Source organism: Gorilla gorilla, chromosome 10, assembly GCF_029281585.2.
Source record: "Gorilla gorilla gorilla isolate KB3781 chromosome 10, NHGRI_mGorGor1-v2.1_pri, whole genome shotgun sequence".
Lineage (NCBI taxonomy): Eukaryota > Metazoa > Chordata > Mammalia > Primates > Hominidae > Gorilla > Gorilla gorilla.
This window is the reverse complement of record NC_073234.2, coordinates 146,583,639-146,602,226: the sequence shown is the minus strand read 5'-3', so window position 1 is coordinate 146,602,226 and position 18,588 is coordinate 146,583,639. Positions and strand designations below refer to the sequence as shown.

Here is an 18,588-nt window from a genome sequence, read left to right as displayed (position 1 = left end):
TAGAAGTGTCCGAAGGCCAGGGAAGGGAAAAGAAGTGAACACATTAGCCAGCCAGCATGGCGTCTGCACAAAGAGCATGTCCAGAAACGCTGATGCCCTCCAGCCAACCTCACTGTGTAACGACGAGAAGAAAGCCACACTCAACTAGGAGCAGAAAGCGGGAGCAGCGTGGATGACAGGTCAGCGGTTTTCAAATGCAGTGATGATTCAACTAGGACAGTGACAAACGCGTAAGTGACTAACGTGCAGTTATTACTTCGAGTGGGGATTTCAGTTGCAGATGGCTGACGGTCACTGACGTGTGAGTGCGGCCCGTGCCCTCGGGGCAGGCTGGCCTTGGCCATCTGCCTGGGAAGCACTTTCGTGCCTCCAGTGGTGGCTACAGCATCACACAGAGAGGGAGGTGGAGATGGAAGGTGCCCCAAGTCAAACTGCCACAGACCCTGCCTGCTCTTACTGAGATTCAGAAGTTTTTCTTGAATAAATGCTTTTAGTGTGCATGCCTTTGTTTCTAGAATTCCGAATATTTTTTCAAAACAATTCTTCCAGTTCTTTCCTTGTTTTGGGGGTGGAGATTTCCCCAGGTCCTGACTCTGCCATTCTGCAACTCCTGCCCCTTTCCCTTGAGGGATTTCTGTTCCGGGTACCTCACCCACTGACACAGGCGGGGGCCTTATCCGTAACAAGATTGGAAACAACCTGAACGTCCACACCCAGACAGCAGGGTGGGGCTGCCAAGCACACCCAGACAGCAGGGCGGGCCCATCACTCACACCCAGACAGCAGGGCGGGCCCGTCACTCACACCCAGACAGCAGGGCGGGCCCGTCACTCACACCCAGACAGCAGGGCGGGCCTGTCACTCACACCCAGACAGCAGGGCGGGCCTGTCACTCACACCCAGACAGCAGGGCGGGCCTGTCACTCACACCCAGACAGCAGGGCGGGCCTGTCACTCACACCCAGACAGCAGGGCGGGCCTGTCACTCACACCCAGACAGCAGGGCGGGGCTGCTGTCCACACCCCACTCTATGGAACACTTTGTAGGTCTGAGACAGACACAGGCAGCTCTTCCTCGGCAAAGAAGCCACACCCCACATACACTGAAGGCCACCATGGGGTGGGTATGTAGTTGCAGTCCCCCTATCTGCACAAAACCCCGGGATACCCATGAAACCAGCATCACGGGCTGCCTGTTAGCAGGGAGGGTGGAAACCAGGGAATGCAAAAACATACATAGGCAGACACATTTATGCATAGATTCTTAAGCTTTTCCTTTAAATTTTGTGTTGCCAATTCAAAAATCAGATTCTTTAAATATTAGTTTTAAACAATTATAAATTAAAAGGAAATAATATGAAACCCATTTCCTGTGAACGACAGAGCAGTGTCCTTGGGGTCAGGTGGAATAGAAACTCAGCCATGCAGTGTTCCAGTGATTCAGGGGATGGAGAAACCGTGAAGCCTGGGACCCATGAGAGGGATGCCTGGAGATGCTGGAGAGGATCTCGAGCAACTTGACTCAGTGCAGAGTTCCCATCAACCAACACCCCACCTGAGCTCAGGGTCCCGTCACAACCAACACAACCAACACCCCACCTGAGCTCAGGGTCCCATCACAACCAACACCCCACCTGAGCTCAGAATCCCATCACAACCAACACAACCAACACCCCACCTGAGCTCAGAGTCCCATCACAACCAACACAACCAACACCTCACCTGAGCTCAGGGTCCCATCACAACCAACCCAACCAACACCCCACCTGAGCTCAGAGTCCCATCACAACCAACACCCCACCTGAGCTCAGAGTCCCATCACAACCAACACCCCACCTGAGCTCAGGGTCCCATCACAACCAACACCCCACCTGAGCTCAGAGTCCCATCACAACCAACACAACCAACACCTCACCTGAGCTCAGGGTCCCATCACAACCAACCCAACCAACACCCCACCTGAGCTCAGAGTCCCATCACAACCAACACCCCACCTGAGCTCAGAGTCCCATCACAACCAACACCCCACCTGAGCTCAGGGTCCCATCACAACCAACACCCCACCTGAGCTCAGGGTCCCATCACAACCAACCCAACCAACACCTCACCTGAGCTCAGGGTCCCATCACAACCAACCCAACCAACACCCCACCTGAGCTCAGAGTCCCATCACAACCAACACAACCAACACCCCACCTGAGCTCACAATCCCATCACAACCAACACAATCAACACCCCACCTGAGCTCAGAGTCCCATCACAACCAACCCAACCAACACCCCACCTGAGCTCAGGGTCCCATCACAACCAACACCCCACCTGAGCTCAGAGTCCCATCACAACCAACCCAACCAACACCCCACCTGAGCTCAGGGTCCCATCACAACCAACCCAACCAACACCCCACCTGAGCTCAGGGTCCCATCACAACCAACACCCCACCTGAGCTCAGGGTCCCATCACAACCAACACAACCAACACCTCATCTGAGCTCAGGGTCCCATCACAACCAACACAACCAACACCCCACCTGAGCTCAGAGTCCCATCACAACCAACACAACCAACACCCCACCTGAGCTCAGAGTCCCATCACAACCAACACAATCAACACCCCACCTGAGCTCAGAATCCCATCACAACCAACACAACCAACACCCCACCTGAGCTCAGAGTCCCATCACAACCAACACAATCAACACCCCACCTGAGCTCAGAATCCCATCACAACCAACACAACCAACATCCCACCTGAGCTCAGGGTCCCATCACAACCAACACCCCACCTGAGCTCAGAGTCCCATCACAACCAACACAACCAACACCCCACCTGAGCTCAGGGTCCCATCACAACCAACACCCCACCTGAGCTCAGGGTCCCATCACAACCAACCCAACCAACACCTCATCTGAGCTCAGGGTCCCATCACAACCAACCCAACCAACACCCCACCTGAGCTCAGGGTCCCATCACAACCAACACCCCATCTGAGCTCAGGATGCCATCACAATCAACATCCACATGAGCTGAGAGGTCTCATCATCACTCCTGCTTTGCCCCTGGAGGCTATAAAGCGTGGTTCTGCCCCAGACCTCTCAGCTGTAAAGCTGAAAGATGCACACATGACTGTTCCCAGACTTTTCTGACAAGGCCACTGAAAGGATGATCAACTTGCAGCAAAATGTTTTGCCAACGTGAAACGCTACGAGTGATTAATTTGAGATTTCAAGTCCTTTACTTTATCTTGACCGCTTTGCGTTAAGATGCACTCTAAGTGTTTCATAACAGTTAAGCTGATCACATTATTACTTGTCAGAATTCATCATCTTTCCTTTTTCTCCAAAGATTTTGCTGGGTCTTTTTTTTTCTTTTAGCCTGGGTCAGTCTGGTTTCATTTTCCAGGCACATTTTTTCCATCTTATCAGGATGATACATTTTCTGTGGCTTCGTAAGAGGAGGAGCGGCTCACCACGGCCTCCAGTCCTGCATCGGGGCGGTGGGGGACTATGGCTGCGAGTGGCACAAATCTGACATTTCATTAAAATATAATACAGAATCAGGCCTGGCCCCCCTCACTCCATTTCACTCATCCTCATCCATGCCTTGCTGTATGGTACATCCACACTCAACTACAAATCGGAAAGTGCCCTGGGACTGAGGCATGTACAGTGTGAGTACCATGGATATTCCAGCAGCTAAGCATCTCCCCACTAAAGGCAGATGTCAAAGAAACAACTCACAGTCCTCACTGCAGAAGAAAAACTGGAATGCACATGGAGGCAGTAGAACTGTAAAGCAAAGGTCTCGTGGCTACTATGAAGGCCAAGATCACGGTGATCTCTGGTGGGAGGAGGGAGGCAGGACTGCATAGGAATCCTGGTGTTCTGTTTCTTGACCTAGCTCAGGGTCACCAGAATGTTGATCTGTGAATAAACACTGAGCTGGACACCACTATTTCACAATGAAAGGGCTATACAGGTACATACACACACATACAAATAGCTAGTTTACACAACAGTGTGTGTCTCAATCTGGTTTCTGCTACTATAACAGAATACCACAGACTGGGTAATTTATAAAGAACAGAGATTTATTTCTTACAGTTTGGGAGAATGGGAAATCCAAAGTTGAGGGGCCTGCATCTGGTAAGGGCCTTCTTGCTACACTGTCCCATAGCAGAAGTCGGAAAAGCAAGAGAGCACAGAGAGAGAGAAGGGGGCAAAACTCATCTTTTCATCAGAAACCCACTCATTCAATAATGAAACCACTCCCACAATAGCAGCATTAACTCATTCACGAGAGCAAAGCCCTCACGACCTAATCAGCTCCTAAAGTTCCACCTCTCCGAACCTGTTGCACTGGAAATTAAGTTACATGAACTTTGAGGGAAACATTCAAACCACAGCAGTATGTCTCTGTCTGTCTGTATTTAGGTATCCGTATCTATGTATCAGTATCTACATGTGTCTACAGGCAGTTCCTAACTTAGGAAGGTTCGAGTAATAATTTTTCACCTTTTCAGTGGTGTGAAAGCAAGACATGTCAGTACAAACTGTACTCTGCAAACCTATACAACTAGTTTTTCACTTCCAGTATTCAACTCATTTGATATTCAACATTGCATTATAAAGAGGCTTTGTGTTAGATGATTTTGCCTAACTCTAGGCTAATGTAAGAGTTCTGAGAATGTTTGAGGTAGGCTAGGCTATGATGTTCTGTACGTTATATGTATTAAGTGCATTTTCAATTTATGGTATTTTCTGCTTATGATGAGTTTATCAGGACTTAATCCCATTGTAAGTTCAGGAGCATCTGTATATATCCGTATCTATATTTATGCTTATCTGTACCGATGCATCTATAGCAATGCATCTGTATCTATCTCTGTATTTGTATCCGTATCCATGTATCTGCCTATATCTGTATCTACATTTCCATCTGTGTATCTGTCTCTATGTATCTGTTTGCATCTATACCTCTGTATATGTATATCTGTAACCATATCTCTGTCTCTATATAGACACATAGCTACCCTGGCTTCTCCCCAAGGGAGACAAAGATTTTAAATCAGAGACTCCTTCTCTTCCCCAGACCGGGAGGCACTCTCCTTCTTTCCTCGGTGGGGCCAGCACAGAACAAGCCATTCTGAAGGCTCAGGCTAAAGTGCCCCTGACATCCACAGAGTCCCTGTTCTTTGGGGGAATGGGGTGTCTAGGCTCTGTGGCTTCTGGAAAATCAGGTGTTATGGGCTGAACTATGTCCCCTCAAATTCATACGCTGAAGCCCTAAGCCTCTGTACCTAAGAACAAGACCACTTAGAGACAGGTTCTTTAAAGACGTAATCATGTTAAAACGAGGTCACTAGGGTGAGCTTTAATCCAATGACGGGCTTAGGCAGTCACTTATTTTAGGAGGAGATTAAGACGCAGACATGCACAGAGGGAAAAGCATGTGAGGACACAGGGAAAAGACCGTTATCTGCAAGCTAAGGAGAGAGGCCTCGGGAGAACCAACCCTGGCGACACCTCGATCTTGGACTTCTGGCTTCCAAAACTGTGAGAAAAGAAATTTGTTTAAGCTGTGCAGCCTGTGGTCCCGTGTTAGAGCAGCCCTACAGACTAAGACACCGGGGAATGCCGGGCCTACGGCCATGTTCGCATTTTGTGTAACTAGAATCACAGAGTGAATGAAAAGCCATTTCCCTGCCTTATAGCCGAGAACAATTCGAGAAGGCGCGGCGGGCAGTGTGTGTGTTACAGCCGAGAACAATTCGAGAAGGGGCGGTGGGCAGTGTGTGTGTTACAGCCGAGAACAATTCGAGAAGGGGCGGTGGGCAGTGTGTGTGTTTGGCTGTAGATGCCTGGTGGGGGGTGTTACTGGAAGTGGCTAGGCTCTGCCTTTTTCTCCTCAACCCTAGGCCCAGCAGGCCCCACAGTGACCCTTTACTGTCTCCCAAATTCTTGCCTTTTCAGGATGAACCTTGCCAGGACACAGGGAAGCTGATGTTCTAATGTGAACACACAGCTTCCTAAAAGTTTTTAATTTTCAAATTATGCAGGCAATACATGGGTGTTTTTAGGTGCATATAATCTTGAAACACATACTCCCCAAACCCAAACCTCTCCTTAGGGAACCATTATTTTGTGTGCATCTGTCCGGGCATTTTCTTATTCAGTTATATGTTCACATGTGGGTGTGTACCCATATACAGCTTTTAACTTTTTAAACAAATGGGGTCATGCTATACTTGTTATCCCAAAACCTGCTTTCTTCATCTGGAAATAAGGCTGAGGACTTGTGGGTAAATGAGGAATTGGCCCAGATGGCACAAACCCTGGGATCCTCTGAAGATGTGAGAGAGACAAGACCCCCAACTCCCCTCCACGGCACTCCCCGCAGGGGTCGGCTGGAACCTCCACGGCACCCCCTGGCCCAGAGGTTGACATGCCTTCTGCCAAGAGCCAGTTAGTATTTTCGGCTTTGCGGGCCACGCAGTCTTTGTTGCAACTATTCGGCTCAGCTGTTTTAGCCTGAAAGCAGCCACAGACAATGTGCAAATCAATGGACGTGGCTGTGTGCCAAGAAAACTCGATCTACAAAAGGAGGTAGTGGGCCACACTGCTGCAGTTTGCTGGCCTCTGCACTTGAACCTGGAATCTTTTTTTTTTTTTGAGATGGAGTCTCACTCTGTCGCCCAGGCTGGAGTGCAGTGGCGCGATCTCGGCTCACTGCAAGATCTGCCTCCCGGGTTCACGCCATTCTCCTGCCTCAGCCTCCCGAGTAGCTGGGACTACAGGCGCCTGCCACCACGCCCAGCTAATTTTTTTGTATTTTTAGTAGAGGCGGGGTTTCACTGTGTTAGCCAGGATGGTCTCGATCTCCTGACCTCATGATCCGCCCGCCTTGGCCTCCCAAAGTTCTGGGATTACAGGCGTGAGCCACCGTGCCCAGCCTGAACCTGGAATCTTTTAAGGCTGCCCCATTCAGCTCTTGCCTCCCTTCCAATCTGCCTGTTGCTACCAATGTCCCAGGAGGGCATGAGGACCTCAAGCCAGCTGTGCTGAGAATCATCTGGAAGATTCTAAAGGCCAAGAAGCTGAAACTTCAGGAGGTGGAGCTTAGACAGGAATACTCTTAAAGCTTCCCAGGGCTGGGCACAGTGGCTCACGCCTGCAGTCCCAGCACTTTGGGAGGCCGAGGCGGGTGGATCACCTGAGATCAGGAGTTTGAGACCAGCCTGGCCAACATGGTGAAACCCTGTTTCTACTAAAAATACAAAAATTAGCTGGGCGTGGTGGCACCTGCCTGTAGTCCCAGCTGAGGCAAGAGAATTGCTTGAACCTGGGAAGCAGAGGTTGCAGTAAGCCAAGATCATGCCACTGCACTCCAGCCTGGGCGACAGAGCGAAGACTCTGTCGCAAACAAACAAACAAACAAACAAAAAAAACTCCCCAGGTAATTCAATTATGTAATGAGTTTGAGGGCTCGTTCTGTCCTCCGGGAATGATGGCCACTGACAACAAGGAGTGGGGTAGGGGGTGGGGCCCTGAAGGTAATGTCCCCTCAGGAATGACAAAAGGGACTCTAGTGAAGCTGGGAGACACAGGGGTGCTGGGTTCCTGGCGCTGGGCCCCACGCCGTGTGGGTGGTGAAGGAGCCAGGCAGAGCCACCTCGGAACCCCATCTGTCACTGACCACGGTCAGACACGAAAGCCAGATGACCAGGACAGTGTCTGACACAGGGGCCTGTTCTGCCCAGGCCCTGCGGTTCTAGAGGGTTTAAGTCAGTAGAGAGAGGGAGAACAAGGAACAGCAGAGACTTGAATACAACTTACCCTTCCCACCCTCTGTCACTAAACGTCCTTTAAACCCCCTCCCAACTGGCCATGCTCCAGCCAGGAGTTTGATGACTGAGGGGACCGGAGTCTGTTCTGAAAGCGTTTTTGCATTTTGGTTGACAAAATGAATGGTCCTCCCAGACCCCCAGGGAGCGCGGGAACCTCTCACTGAGCCTCTGACACTCTTTAAAGGGTAGAGTCGGTAAAGCGATGGCAGGTGATCCTCACGCAGCCCCGGGGAGGCGCTGCGGCCCCCGGACCCTAAGAGCTCAACCGCGCAGCCCCAAAGGCGTCCCGTCTGCAGCTGACAGCGATTCACTGAAAGAAAAACCAGCCCTGCTCGGAGCTCTGTAGACGCTGTGAGGGAGGCTCTGATGCCACAAGCCTTTCCCTTGCGACCTCCTCTGCTTTCACAAAGATTCCTGCCCCTCCGCTCGTGGCGCCCCGCCCAACGCCCCTGGGCCCCTGACGTCCCTCAGTCCAGGGAGCTGCTCCAGTTCACTGCGGGGCCCTGACCCAACCTGCAGACGGGAAGCCTGGGCCAGGAGGCGCAGCCCGGGCCCAACCAGCCAGGGCCCTCAGAGACAGGCACGTGGAAGTACAGAAGGGAAAGCACAGACTCTGCTGAGGTCACACCCTCTGATCACGACCCCACCATGCCAGCAGCTCCTGGAGTCCACCGGTGCTAACTGCACAAACAAATCATGTGAGGTAGCCCTGACCAATCATTCGACTCCATCCCATTTCCCTGATTGGGTCTGGGACGGACACATGACTCACCACAGCCAATGAGAACCAGCCTGGGACTTGCAATGGGAGTGCTGGGAAAAAGCCTCCGTTTCCATCCGGGGAAGCAGAGAAGATGAGGGACGAGCCTCATGCCAGCGCAGGTGCAGGAGCCCTGGGCCCAGCCTCCCCACAGATGGTCCTGACTCAGGAACCCGTAAATCCCCATCGTGTTTAAACTCTGAGTTGGGGCCAGGCACAGTGGCTCACGCCTGTAATCCCAGCACTTTGGGAGACAGAGGAGGGCAGATCACCTGAGGTCAGGAGTTCGAGACCAGCCTGGCCAACACGGTGAAACCCCGTCTCTACTAAAAATACAAAATTAGCTGGGCGTGGTGGCGCATGGCTGTAATCCCAGCTACTTGGGAGGGTGAGGCAGGAGAATCGCCTGAACCCAGGAGGCAGAGGTTGCAGTGAGATCGCACCACTGCACTCCAGCCTGGGAGACAAAGTGAGACTCCGTCTCAAAAAAACAATAACAAAAACAACAACAAAAAACTGAGTTGGGTTTTCTGTCACTTGCAAACCACTGTAACTGTAACTGTTATGTGTGGTTCCCAGGAGGCTTCTGCTGAGATTCCCCTCTGCAGCCTTGGAGTCCTGGTGACTCCTGAGCAAGGAGCTAGCCGGTGGGTGAGAAGGCACCGGAGGATGGGGAAGGACGAGCCCGCGCCTGTGCTGTTGTCAGGGCTATGTGCCCACACCTGCCGCCTCGACTGGAAGAGCCCTGGGGCCTTGAGTGGACCCGCCTGGAAAGCACCGCCTTCCTGAGCATTCCGGGAAATAAGACCCTCAGTCACTGGCCCAGAGGAGCCCTAGCGAGGAGTGACCGAGGAACGACGCTGCATCTTTCAGAAGCTCCTCAGGGAACCCCGCGCCATCTCCAGAGCCCCGCACCCTCTCTTCCTGCCCCTCCCCAGCCCCGATCTGCGCCCACAAGGGCAGGAAACGTACCACGATGACAAACAGGGCAGGGGCTACAAAGGCCCAGATGGCGCCACTCGCCAACGACAGCCAGCAACTGCGGAGGGAAGCAGAGCCGTTACTTCAACAACCTCGTTCCACCTGCCAGCGTACCTTCATCCAAAATTAGTTGCTAAGGTGATGTCTTTCTCAGCTACAGGGTCCACCTGGGGCAGTCATACAACATTCCTAATCCCTGTAAATGTATTTTTATCCATGATGATCCCACGTCTCATTTTGGAAAGGATTTTCCAGGTTTGAAGACCAGGACAGCAACCTCTGGAGAGTTTAACCAAAATCCAAAATAGATTTTAATTTCATTAGGCAATAGACCTTTGCTGGGGACTGGCTTTCCTGCAGAGCACTTCAAGTATGACCCAATAGGGGCCTTCTGTGAGGGATTCCCATCCTGATGAGTCGTCAGCGATGCTGCACCTGACCATTCCCATATGCCCAAAGCTCGAGGTCAGTTCCACTCTCTCAGTGCCCTCCAACTGAGAAGAAGGGTTCCAGAGGGTCCTAGTGATTGCTCTGATGTCCTGAGAGGAGTGTCCAGTTTGAGGATCTGGCCTCTGAGAAGTGACCCCCAGAACTCAGGCAAAAAAAAGCCAGCTCCTCCACAATTTCATCTCCAGAGCCTACGGCACCGTCAAGAGCCGAAGAGTCCCTAGGACCTCTCATCTGCTTGACTCCTGGACACTGTTTCCCAAGGACCTGGAGTGCCTTTAATTGGATCTGGGCAGGTGCGTGGCACAGTCCTCACTAGCACCGAATGTGGTGCCTCCCCGGGGCTGGCTTATTTCATCCCTCCGTGACTGCTCACTGAGCAGCAGGTCTGCCCCACAGCATAACAAACTCCATCATCTCATTTAATCCTATGCTGCCCCTGAGGTGGGCGCTATGATCACTCCAATACTGCAGATGAGGAATCTGAGCCCTAAATAGCTCAGGTGACTTCAGAGATCACTGTCAGCACACTGCCTCCCTGCCCCCATTCCTCCCCAAAGCCTCCCGGACCAGGAGATGGCAAATGCCCCAAAACAAGAGACAGCACCTGCAAGAGGCTCATTCATGGCTGCACACCCAGAGCACGGAGAGGAGAAACCTCTCATCTGAGGATGCACTGTTTAAAAGGAAAATGCACCGCAAGTCTGAATGGTACCTCTGCAAAGGTGCGATTCAAACCAGGCTCTCCAGAGAGTGGGATGCTTCTGCAAAGAGAGAGATGGTGCTTTCCAGCATTTCATGCAGAATTTTAAGTCGACGAGGGGCTTCTGATAGATACTCTATCCTGTTCAGAAACCCGGTGAGCTTCCCGAACCTGGCTGGTGCTGCCTGGCTTGGGTGGGAAAAGGCTCGTATTAGAGCCAGACCCTGGGACTCAGGACTGTGGGTGAGTCCAGCAGCCCCAAGCTCCAGATGGGATAAGAGGGAACAAATGCCATTGAGCTGTGTTTGAGGAGAACATTCTTCTTCTAATCAGTCCCTCAACTTCTAACAGCATCCAGAATGAAAGGAAGGCCAGAACAGTGGTCCGCGTAACCACGCTTGTTTCACTGTGCGCTCACACTGCCTTCTACAAATGCTTCGCCTTCAGGGAACCTGCACCAACGTGGAAAAGGCTGCATTTCTCCCAGTTTCACTATTCGTCTGTACTATTATCTCATTCTGAAGCTGTGAAAATGCTCAACTTCCTTTCTGTTTGTAAGCACCGTCAATATTTATTTTCCATGTTTTCACTCAGTGGTTTCTCAGCGTGGCTAGAACAGGTAGCAGCTTCCAAGAGACATTTGAGTGAAAGCTCTTTTACTTGTAAGGAAAGAAAATCATCTTTCTGGAACGTGAACAGCTGATCTGGTCCCTCAGCAGCATCCTATCCTCTTCCTGACACAACTGTGGACCCATGAGCTGCATTTCAAGTGGCAACAGGAGATACTGGACATCATAAGGTCCATCCCCTACTACCCAAGCAATGGGACCCTCAAACCACCTGCCTGGTGCACAGCAGGCCCCACTTACTCCAACATGCATGTACCTGCTCCCTGTGAGTTACTGGGCACACGGTCTGCACAGTGCGCTTGCTGACCACCCCAAGAAAGGGTGAAAGGGTCACAATTTAGCCTCCGTGGATGACCAGAACTGTGTCTGAGAAGACCACGTGGGTGAAACATTTCCAAGCAGAAACTCCTAGCAGGCCCCCTGCTATTCCTGGAGGCGCTCTGTGGTCTTTGTTGCTAGTTCCAAGGCCCCAAAACGTCCAGAGCACAGCTGGGTTGTTTCTCCCTCTCCCTGGACCACGACTTTCTCACTGGCTGGGCCTGTGGGAGCCAGCTTTGCACAGCAGCCCTGCACCCAGAAGAGCACAGGAAGGCAAGAGCCACGGGGCTCTCGCCACAAGCTGTTCCGTGGAACGCCTGCCGAAAGCAAGGCAAAGCCCTGCACTTACTTGTTGCTTGTTCCGTAACTGTCCATGGCAAATGACAGTGAAATGATGCAGATCAGAAGAGGAAAACCTGCAGAAGATCGGAGAATATCATGTTCACTTGCTCCAGTTTTCTTCCCTCCCTCCCGCCTCCCCCCTCCCTCCCTTCCTTTCTTCATTCCTTGTACACCTCATACATGTATACAGAGAGGGAACTATGTGCTAATTGTTGGGACACAGAACAGCCCCTATCCTCAAAGAACTTTTAGTCTAAACAAAGGAATAACACACACACACACTCATACTCACATGTTCACACTTATGTACTAGACAAGAAAGTGTATGAGTCTTCATCAAAACAAACCATGTGGGTGAGATGTGGCATTGTGACTGGCAGGAAGGTAAGCTCAGCTTGGTCTATCTAGACCTGTGGTTCTCAACCAGGGCCAAGGTGGCCCCACAAGAGACAACTGGCAATGGCTTAAGTCATCTAGGGTTGTCATAACGGGATGGAATCAGGCAGGCAGAGGCCAGGGCTTCTGTTAAACACCCTACAATGCACAAGACTGCCCCACAAGAGTCACCCAGCCCAAGTATCCATAGTGTTGGTTGAGAAGCCCTGTTCTAGGGCGGTGGTGGAAAGGTGTGAGATCAGCTGGGACTGAGGGGACATCGGACATGGCTGACTTTGCCATGCACACGGTCCACATTCTTATAGTATTTGAGCCCATAATTTCCTTAGGGAACCGATCACACTCCATCTTTCCATGAGGTCCAGGTGGGCTGGTTCCTTCCTGGCTCTGAGGCATGTGACCCAGGACTGGCTGACTGGAACATCAAATCCCCCAGCCACAGCTATTGGTTCAAAGATGGGCATGTGACCCTGGCTGACCCAATGACACTCAATCAAGGGCGTTCTTCGAAACTGCTGAGAAGAAACTCTCTTTTCTACGGAGCCCCTAAGAGGATAAGGATGTCAGTGAGCTTGGGGTCCAGGCAGTCATTTTGGCACCACAAGAGATCAGATCTGAGAGACGGAAAAAGAAAACAAAATCTTGATTATATTACTTAAGCTCATGGATCAAGCCATATCTGAAGTCCAGCATCTTAGAACTTTTTTGTTATATGAGCCATTACATTCCCTTTTTGCCTTAGCCAGTTCAAGTTGGATTTCTATTACTTGAAACTGAGTGTGACAAATTAAATGTGTTTAATATTTGACAAAGCCAAGTGAGACTTTGGGGGTGGTGATAGAAGGGAGGCCCACGAATGAGGGAGAAAGCATCTGGATCACAGCAGTCCCCAGAGCTTCGTCATTCTGCAACGAAAACACTCTATGGCCACACTACTTGTAGAAATTGACCTAACCCAAATCTGAACTGGCCTCTACTTTCACTTTTAAAGTGCGGAGATTTTGTATGCTAATGTGTCTTATGACTCTCCAAAAGGAAGATCGCATCGCAACACTCCTCAAGCTCAGCCATCCACGGAATTTGTCTGGAAACATGGCTCTGCTTCCACATGCACGTGTGAGCTTTGAAACAGATCCTGCACGAATGGGAATCTGTTTCTGAAAAGAACACACTTCTGGTTACTCAGAAAGTGGGGCATCATCCACGGGGCCTGCTCTGGTGCAGCCACCCTGAGCACAGCAGCCTCTGTCCTCTGCTCCCTCTGCAGGGAAGGATGGGAGAGAGATGAGAGACTGCAAAGGACCAGCTCCTTACTCCACCCCTGAACCTTTTCCCCAGGAGGATGCTCAAGAGAAGCAGCTCCTGGCACATCTCGGATCCCTGGGATAGCAGGGTGGGGGATGGAAGTGCACAAAGAGCATGCGGCTCTCTGCCTCAGTAGCTGAAATCACACAGGTTCTGGGAGATTTCTGCTCCAGAGGAAGAAGGAGGAGTGAAGGTGGCTCCTGGCACCCACCCGAGTGCCTCCAGGCCGCAGCCCTCCAGTGCCCTCTGGGGGCAGAGTACACGCCGTGCCTGCCCTTCCAAACATCAGGGTTTGGGTTTTAAGTTAATTACCCTGGAAAGACATTTCCTGGACAGTCTTGTCTCTGAAATACTTGGTTTTAAATGTCAAAAGGATTGAAATGTATTGCAGAATGTCTGGGCAATAAAGTTGTCCAGAATTAGACCAGGCAGCCTCCGTGGAAGAGGCGCACAGTTGGGGCCCAGCAGTGACTGTGGGCCTTTGTCATCCTGTCACTTTGAGTTTCCCTATGTGAGCTCCTCTGCCATTTCTTCCCCTGCATCTACCCCTGTGTCCAGCAGAGGCCAAGCCATGGGCAAGGACAAAGGGTCTGAGAACAGGGTGGGGCCCACTGTCTGCTTTCTCCAAAATGAGCTGCAGGAACTATGAAGTCTGGGTGAGTGAGTTTGTGGGGCTTTTTAAGAAGAAAACATTCCTAAGTGGGAGGATAAGGAGAGGGGCAGTAAGATGGAGAAGACAGTGAGTGGGAAGAGCGTGGGCTTTGGGGCCAGAAGACACCTCGTTCTATTCCTGGGGCTGCCCGGGACCAGCTGTGCATCTGCAAGGAACCAGCCGAAATTCTGTGCTCAGACCGTGGGAACGTAATGAGTTGCCTTCCTCATTAGGATGTGAGGATGACATGAGCTGTCTATGAATGATGAGCCCCTCGATGAGGAAGCTGATCTTGCAATAATCTCTATCATCAACCAGCTCAGACCTCACCCCTTTCCCACCACTGCTGTCATCTGAAACTCTCACACGGTAACCTGGGCAGACCTGGAACATGCTTCTGCGGACAATTTGAAGTCCCTCTGGCCCTGTCATCAGAGACATTTACTTTGGGTGCTCCTCTTTGCAACACGGTGACCTTCAGAGGGACCAGACCGGTGCTGTCCTTGGCATCTGCCCCCTAAGATTGAGGGGCAGGTGAGGAGCATGGGTTATGAGAGATTAACCGAGGTGGGTGAAGCGAAGGCCTGGGAGGATGGGCGCAGGGGCAAGGGGTCTCGACAGATGGGGTGGAGGGAGACAATACCAGGGAACTGTGGAAGTCACTGGTGCCACCTATTTCCAGATGCCCCACACGCGGGCACAGGGGAGGTCCACACCCCTGCCCCTCGGGGCTCTTGAGGCCACGGGGCTGGTTCTGGGCACTGAGTTGTGTACAGAAGGGACACGTGTCTTATGGGCTGAGCACATGATTTCCAGTGCAGCGTCCTCTCTGACCCCTTCCCTCACACAGCATCCAGCAACAGCTCGAGGCGGTGCCTCCTCCGTCAGCCTGGACTCTTCACTGTCCACCACCACGGGCCACCATGGACATGTAGCGTGCACAGGAAAATGACGTTTGTTCTTTAAAACCAAAGAGGGATGGAAGCTGTTTGTTATTGCAGCCTTGCCCGCCTACCCTGACTGATCCCCCTCCTGTGATCATGGCATTACGCAGTCTCCCTGGAATGAAAGTGCAGCTTCAGAGAAAGGGGGGGCCTGGAACTAAGATTAAGTTTTGTCCCCAGAGGAATAGGAGCTCACAAAAGAAACTAAGTTGCAATAAAGAAAAATAAAACGAGTTACATTCTCTTCACCTCTGAGTTTGCAATCAGAGTTTCTTGTCTGCTTCAGTGATGTGTAAACTCTCCAATGCTTGTCCCTCTGCCCTCCTGGCTACCTTGTGGGCTCCTTGAGGACAGAGGTTATCTGTCCCTCCCTTCAGAGTTCCTAGCACAAGTCTAGCAGTCAACAACACCTTAAGGAAAGGTGTGGATTTGATGCCCCCCCCCCAACCCCACCTCAGTTTCCAAAAAATAATATTGCTCAAAAACTAGAGTAAGGCCAGGATGAAATCTGCAGGAAGAAGCCACCTCCCAGGGGCTCCCCCAGCCATGCTCTGGGTGGGCCTCCAGCTCCTTAATTAAAAACTGAAGGTCGAGAGAGCCCAACTGCCTGCAGACCCCCCCGACTTCAGCTTGTAGCCAGCTCCAATCCATTTGGAATGAAAGACACAGTTCTTGGGCTCCTGATGAAATTAATTAAGGGAAAGCTGACAGGGAGATAGATGGAGGTTGCAGGACTCACAGAACCAGCCAGCGCTCCATTTGCAAGAGCTGTGTCAGGGACTACAAGCTCAGTCTCCTACTGGGGCCGCATTGGTATCAGAAACCACACAGTTCTGGCCACTGTTGTCAAGGAGGAATATAAACTCAGGGTGTCGGATCTCCTCATTTTTCAAAAGAACTTTGTAATCTTGTGTAAAATCCCTCAATCTTAAAATATTGGCAAATAATTCATTTTTTCCCTCCAGCATTGTGCAGATCAAATAAAACATCCTTCCAGGCTGGATTGGTTTGGCTTAGATTCTCTGTCTGTCACACACACACACCCCAACCCCATCCTATCGGCGACACAGACAGCCCCGCTACATACATTGCTCTCACTCTAGCAACAAATCCTGCAGACACTTTTCGTTCACCCAGCTGTCTTTTCTGTGGCTTATGGAGAGTGTGAGTGTGTGTGCGTGTGTGTGCGTGCACACATGCACATATGCCTCTAAATTACATGACTGTATCCATAAAGAAACTATAATAAATCTAGATAGTTGGCCATCAATCAGCCTCTAAATCCTCCCTGATGAGGTCAGATATCATCAGAAGGAGCAGCTCTCCTCTCTGGGGCGTCACGGAGGCCTGAAGAAGCAGGTCATGCGTGACCTGGAGGGAGGGCAGAGGACACGGGCCTCAGGACCAGCGTGTGCAAAAGCATCCTCGTGATGATACAGCATGAGCAGTGAGGCAGGACGGAGGACATCCATGGTGACTCGGGGAGCTCCCTGCATGACCAGCCGCAGTCTGGAGGTGGCTGCCCAAGTGGCCTCTTCAGTCTCCCCAGGGAGCCACGAGGGGAGCACAATTTACCTCCACTTAATCCTCAGATAAATTACATTTGCCAACTCAAAGCACAAAGTAAGCCTGTTTACCTGCTACTTGCATAACGAAGACTGTGAAAATTAAATGTATTTGAAACAAGTAGCAGGTCCCTCATGTCTGGTCAGTGTTTCACAACAACTGCGAGAATGCTAAGTGTCAATGCACAGCCCAACCTAGAGCCTCCAGTGCTCACTGGGACCCCTTGGGATGGGCAAGGGCAAAGCTCAGCAAAGAAGCCACATCACTGGGGAGCTGACTTCCAGAATGACAGCACAAGTTGCTCAGCAGACCCCTCCCCAGAGACAGCTATCACTGAAAAAAAAAGTTTTAAAAAGCATAATCATCTAAAGTCTCTGTACATTTTCCTAAGGGTTTACAGCAAATTGAGAAAAACTGGCTCAAGAAAATCTACTAAATCTTGTTAAGAAGACTGAGTCTGTGGCACTTCAGCCAAAACCTGCTTCCCTGCCCAGCTTGCTGTGAGAGAGGCTCTGCTCCAAGTAGGTGTGGGCAAGAAGACAGGGCTCCACTCCCTCCAGCTCCCAGTCCAGGGCTACGGTATCTCCCCAGGCTGGGGGAGGTAGGGAAGGCTGCCCGCATTTCTCATTCCCCCCAACTTTGTGCTTTAGAAGCTCTACTCCAGATAAAAGCAGCTGAAAGGTTGGTACTCCCTTCCTCCTCCAACTCATAGTATGCAGGGTCTGTCCAGGTGTGGCAGGCTCAGAACACTGGGGCCTCACTGCCCTCATCTCTGTTGACTCACTGGGCAGAGGTTCTACACTGGGAGAGACAAGCTCTGAAGATTCGAAGCGATTTCCCCCACCCAGTGCCCTGCATGAGAGGCAGACATGTCACTCCACAAAAAGTGGGCCACTGTCCTTGCCTGCAGCTCCGGAGCAGTGCCTCAGGAATTCTTCCCAGGAAAAGAAGCTACCCATTAGGTTAGAGAACTCCAAAGTGCTCCCCACGGGAACTGATTTGAAGCAGAGTGGAGAAGTTCAAGCCTAAGGTAGTCTGGGAAAGAACGGAGCTTTGCAGCAGGGAATGAAGAGGAAGCTGGTGGCTCCGTGACAACACCAAGATAAACCATATTCCGGCTGGTTTACTGGAGACAGCCAGGGAAGAGACAGCTCAGAAGAGCCTTCCTGGGGTCAGAACAAACCTCAAAGACTGGCCTCAAAAATACCCCTACGAAGGGGCCTGGATTTAATCAGATCAATCTGTAGCGCATCGTGTGCCCCAAGCTATTGTTGGGAACAACAGAGCCATAGGCTGGCAATGAGTGGAACCTAACAGATGGTGTCACACAAACATAAGTAGATAGCCTGAGAGAGAGGCCATGGAAAGAGACAGAGAGAGCCCTGCTAAAACCACTGCCATCTCAGGGTGACTGTACATGCCTAAGACTGCCCTCTGGGGAGTGATGTCAGAGGAATCACACCACAAGGGAAACAGACTGTGCTAAATAGTCCAGCCAAGTTACTAAACAAATAAATAAGCAAGCAGGGAGTAGCCATGGAAGGAGGGAATCAGAATCAAGGGTGGCTACAATGTATCATCTAAGATGACAAGTCTTCAACAAAAAACTATGAGATATACAAAGAGACCAGAAAGTGTGACACATACATGGGGAAAAATCCAGGCAACGGAAACTGCCTGTGAGAAGGCTCAGTTGTCG

General features: G+C 51.2%; 1 protein-coding gene across 2 annotated transcripts in view; it reads right to left on the bottom strand.

Annotated features, from left to right (window-relative positions):
- The window catches only part of ADGRD1 (adhesion G protein-coupled receptor D1), a 184,456-nt gene that overhangs the window by 11,310 nt on the left and 154,558 nt on the right, over window positions 1-18,588 (bottom strand). For both annotated transcript variants that reach the window (XM_004054164.4, XM_004054165.4), the window contains 2 exons: window positions 12,034-12,100; window positions 9,579-9,645 (listed from right to left, as the gene is read on the bottom strand). In XM_004054164.4, the coding sequence (XP_004054212.2) occupies window positions 9,579-9,645; window positions 12,034-12,100 (134 nt within the window). The remainder of the gene's footprint in view (window positions 1-9,578; window positions 9,646-12,033; window positions 12,101-18,588) is intronic.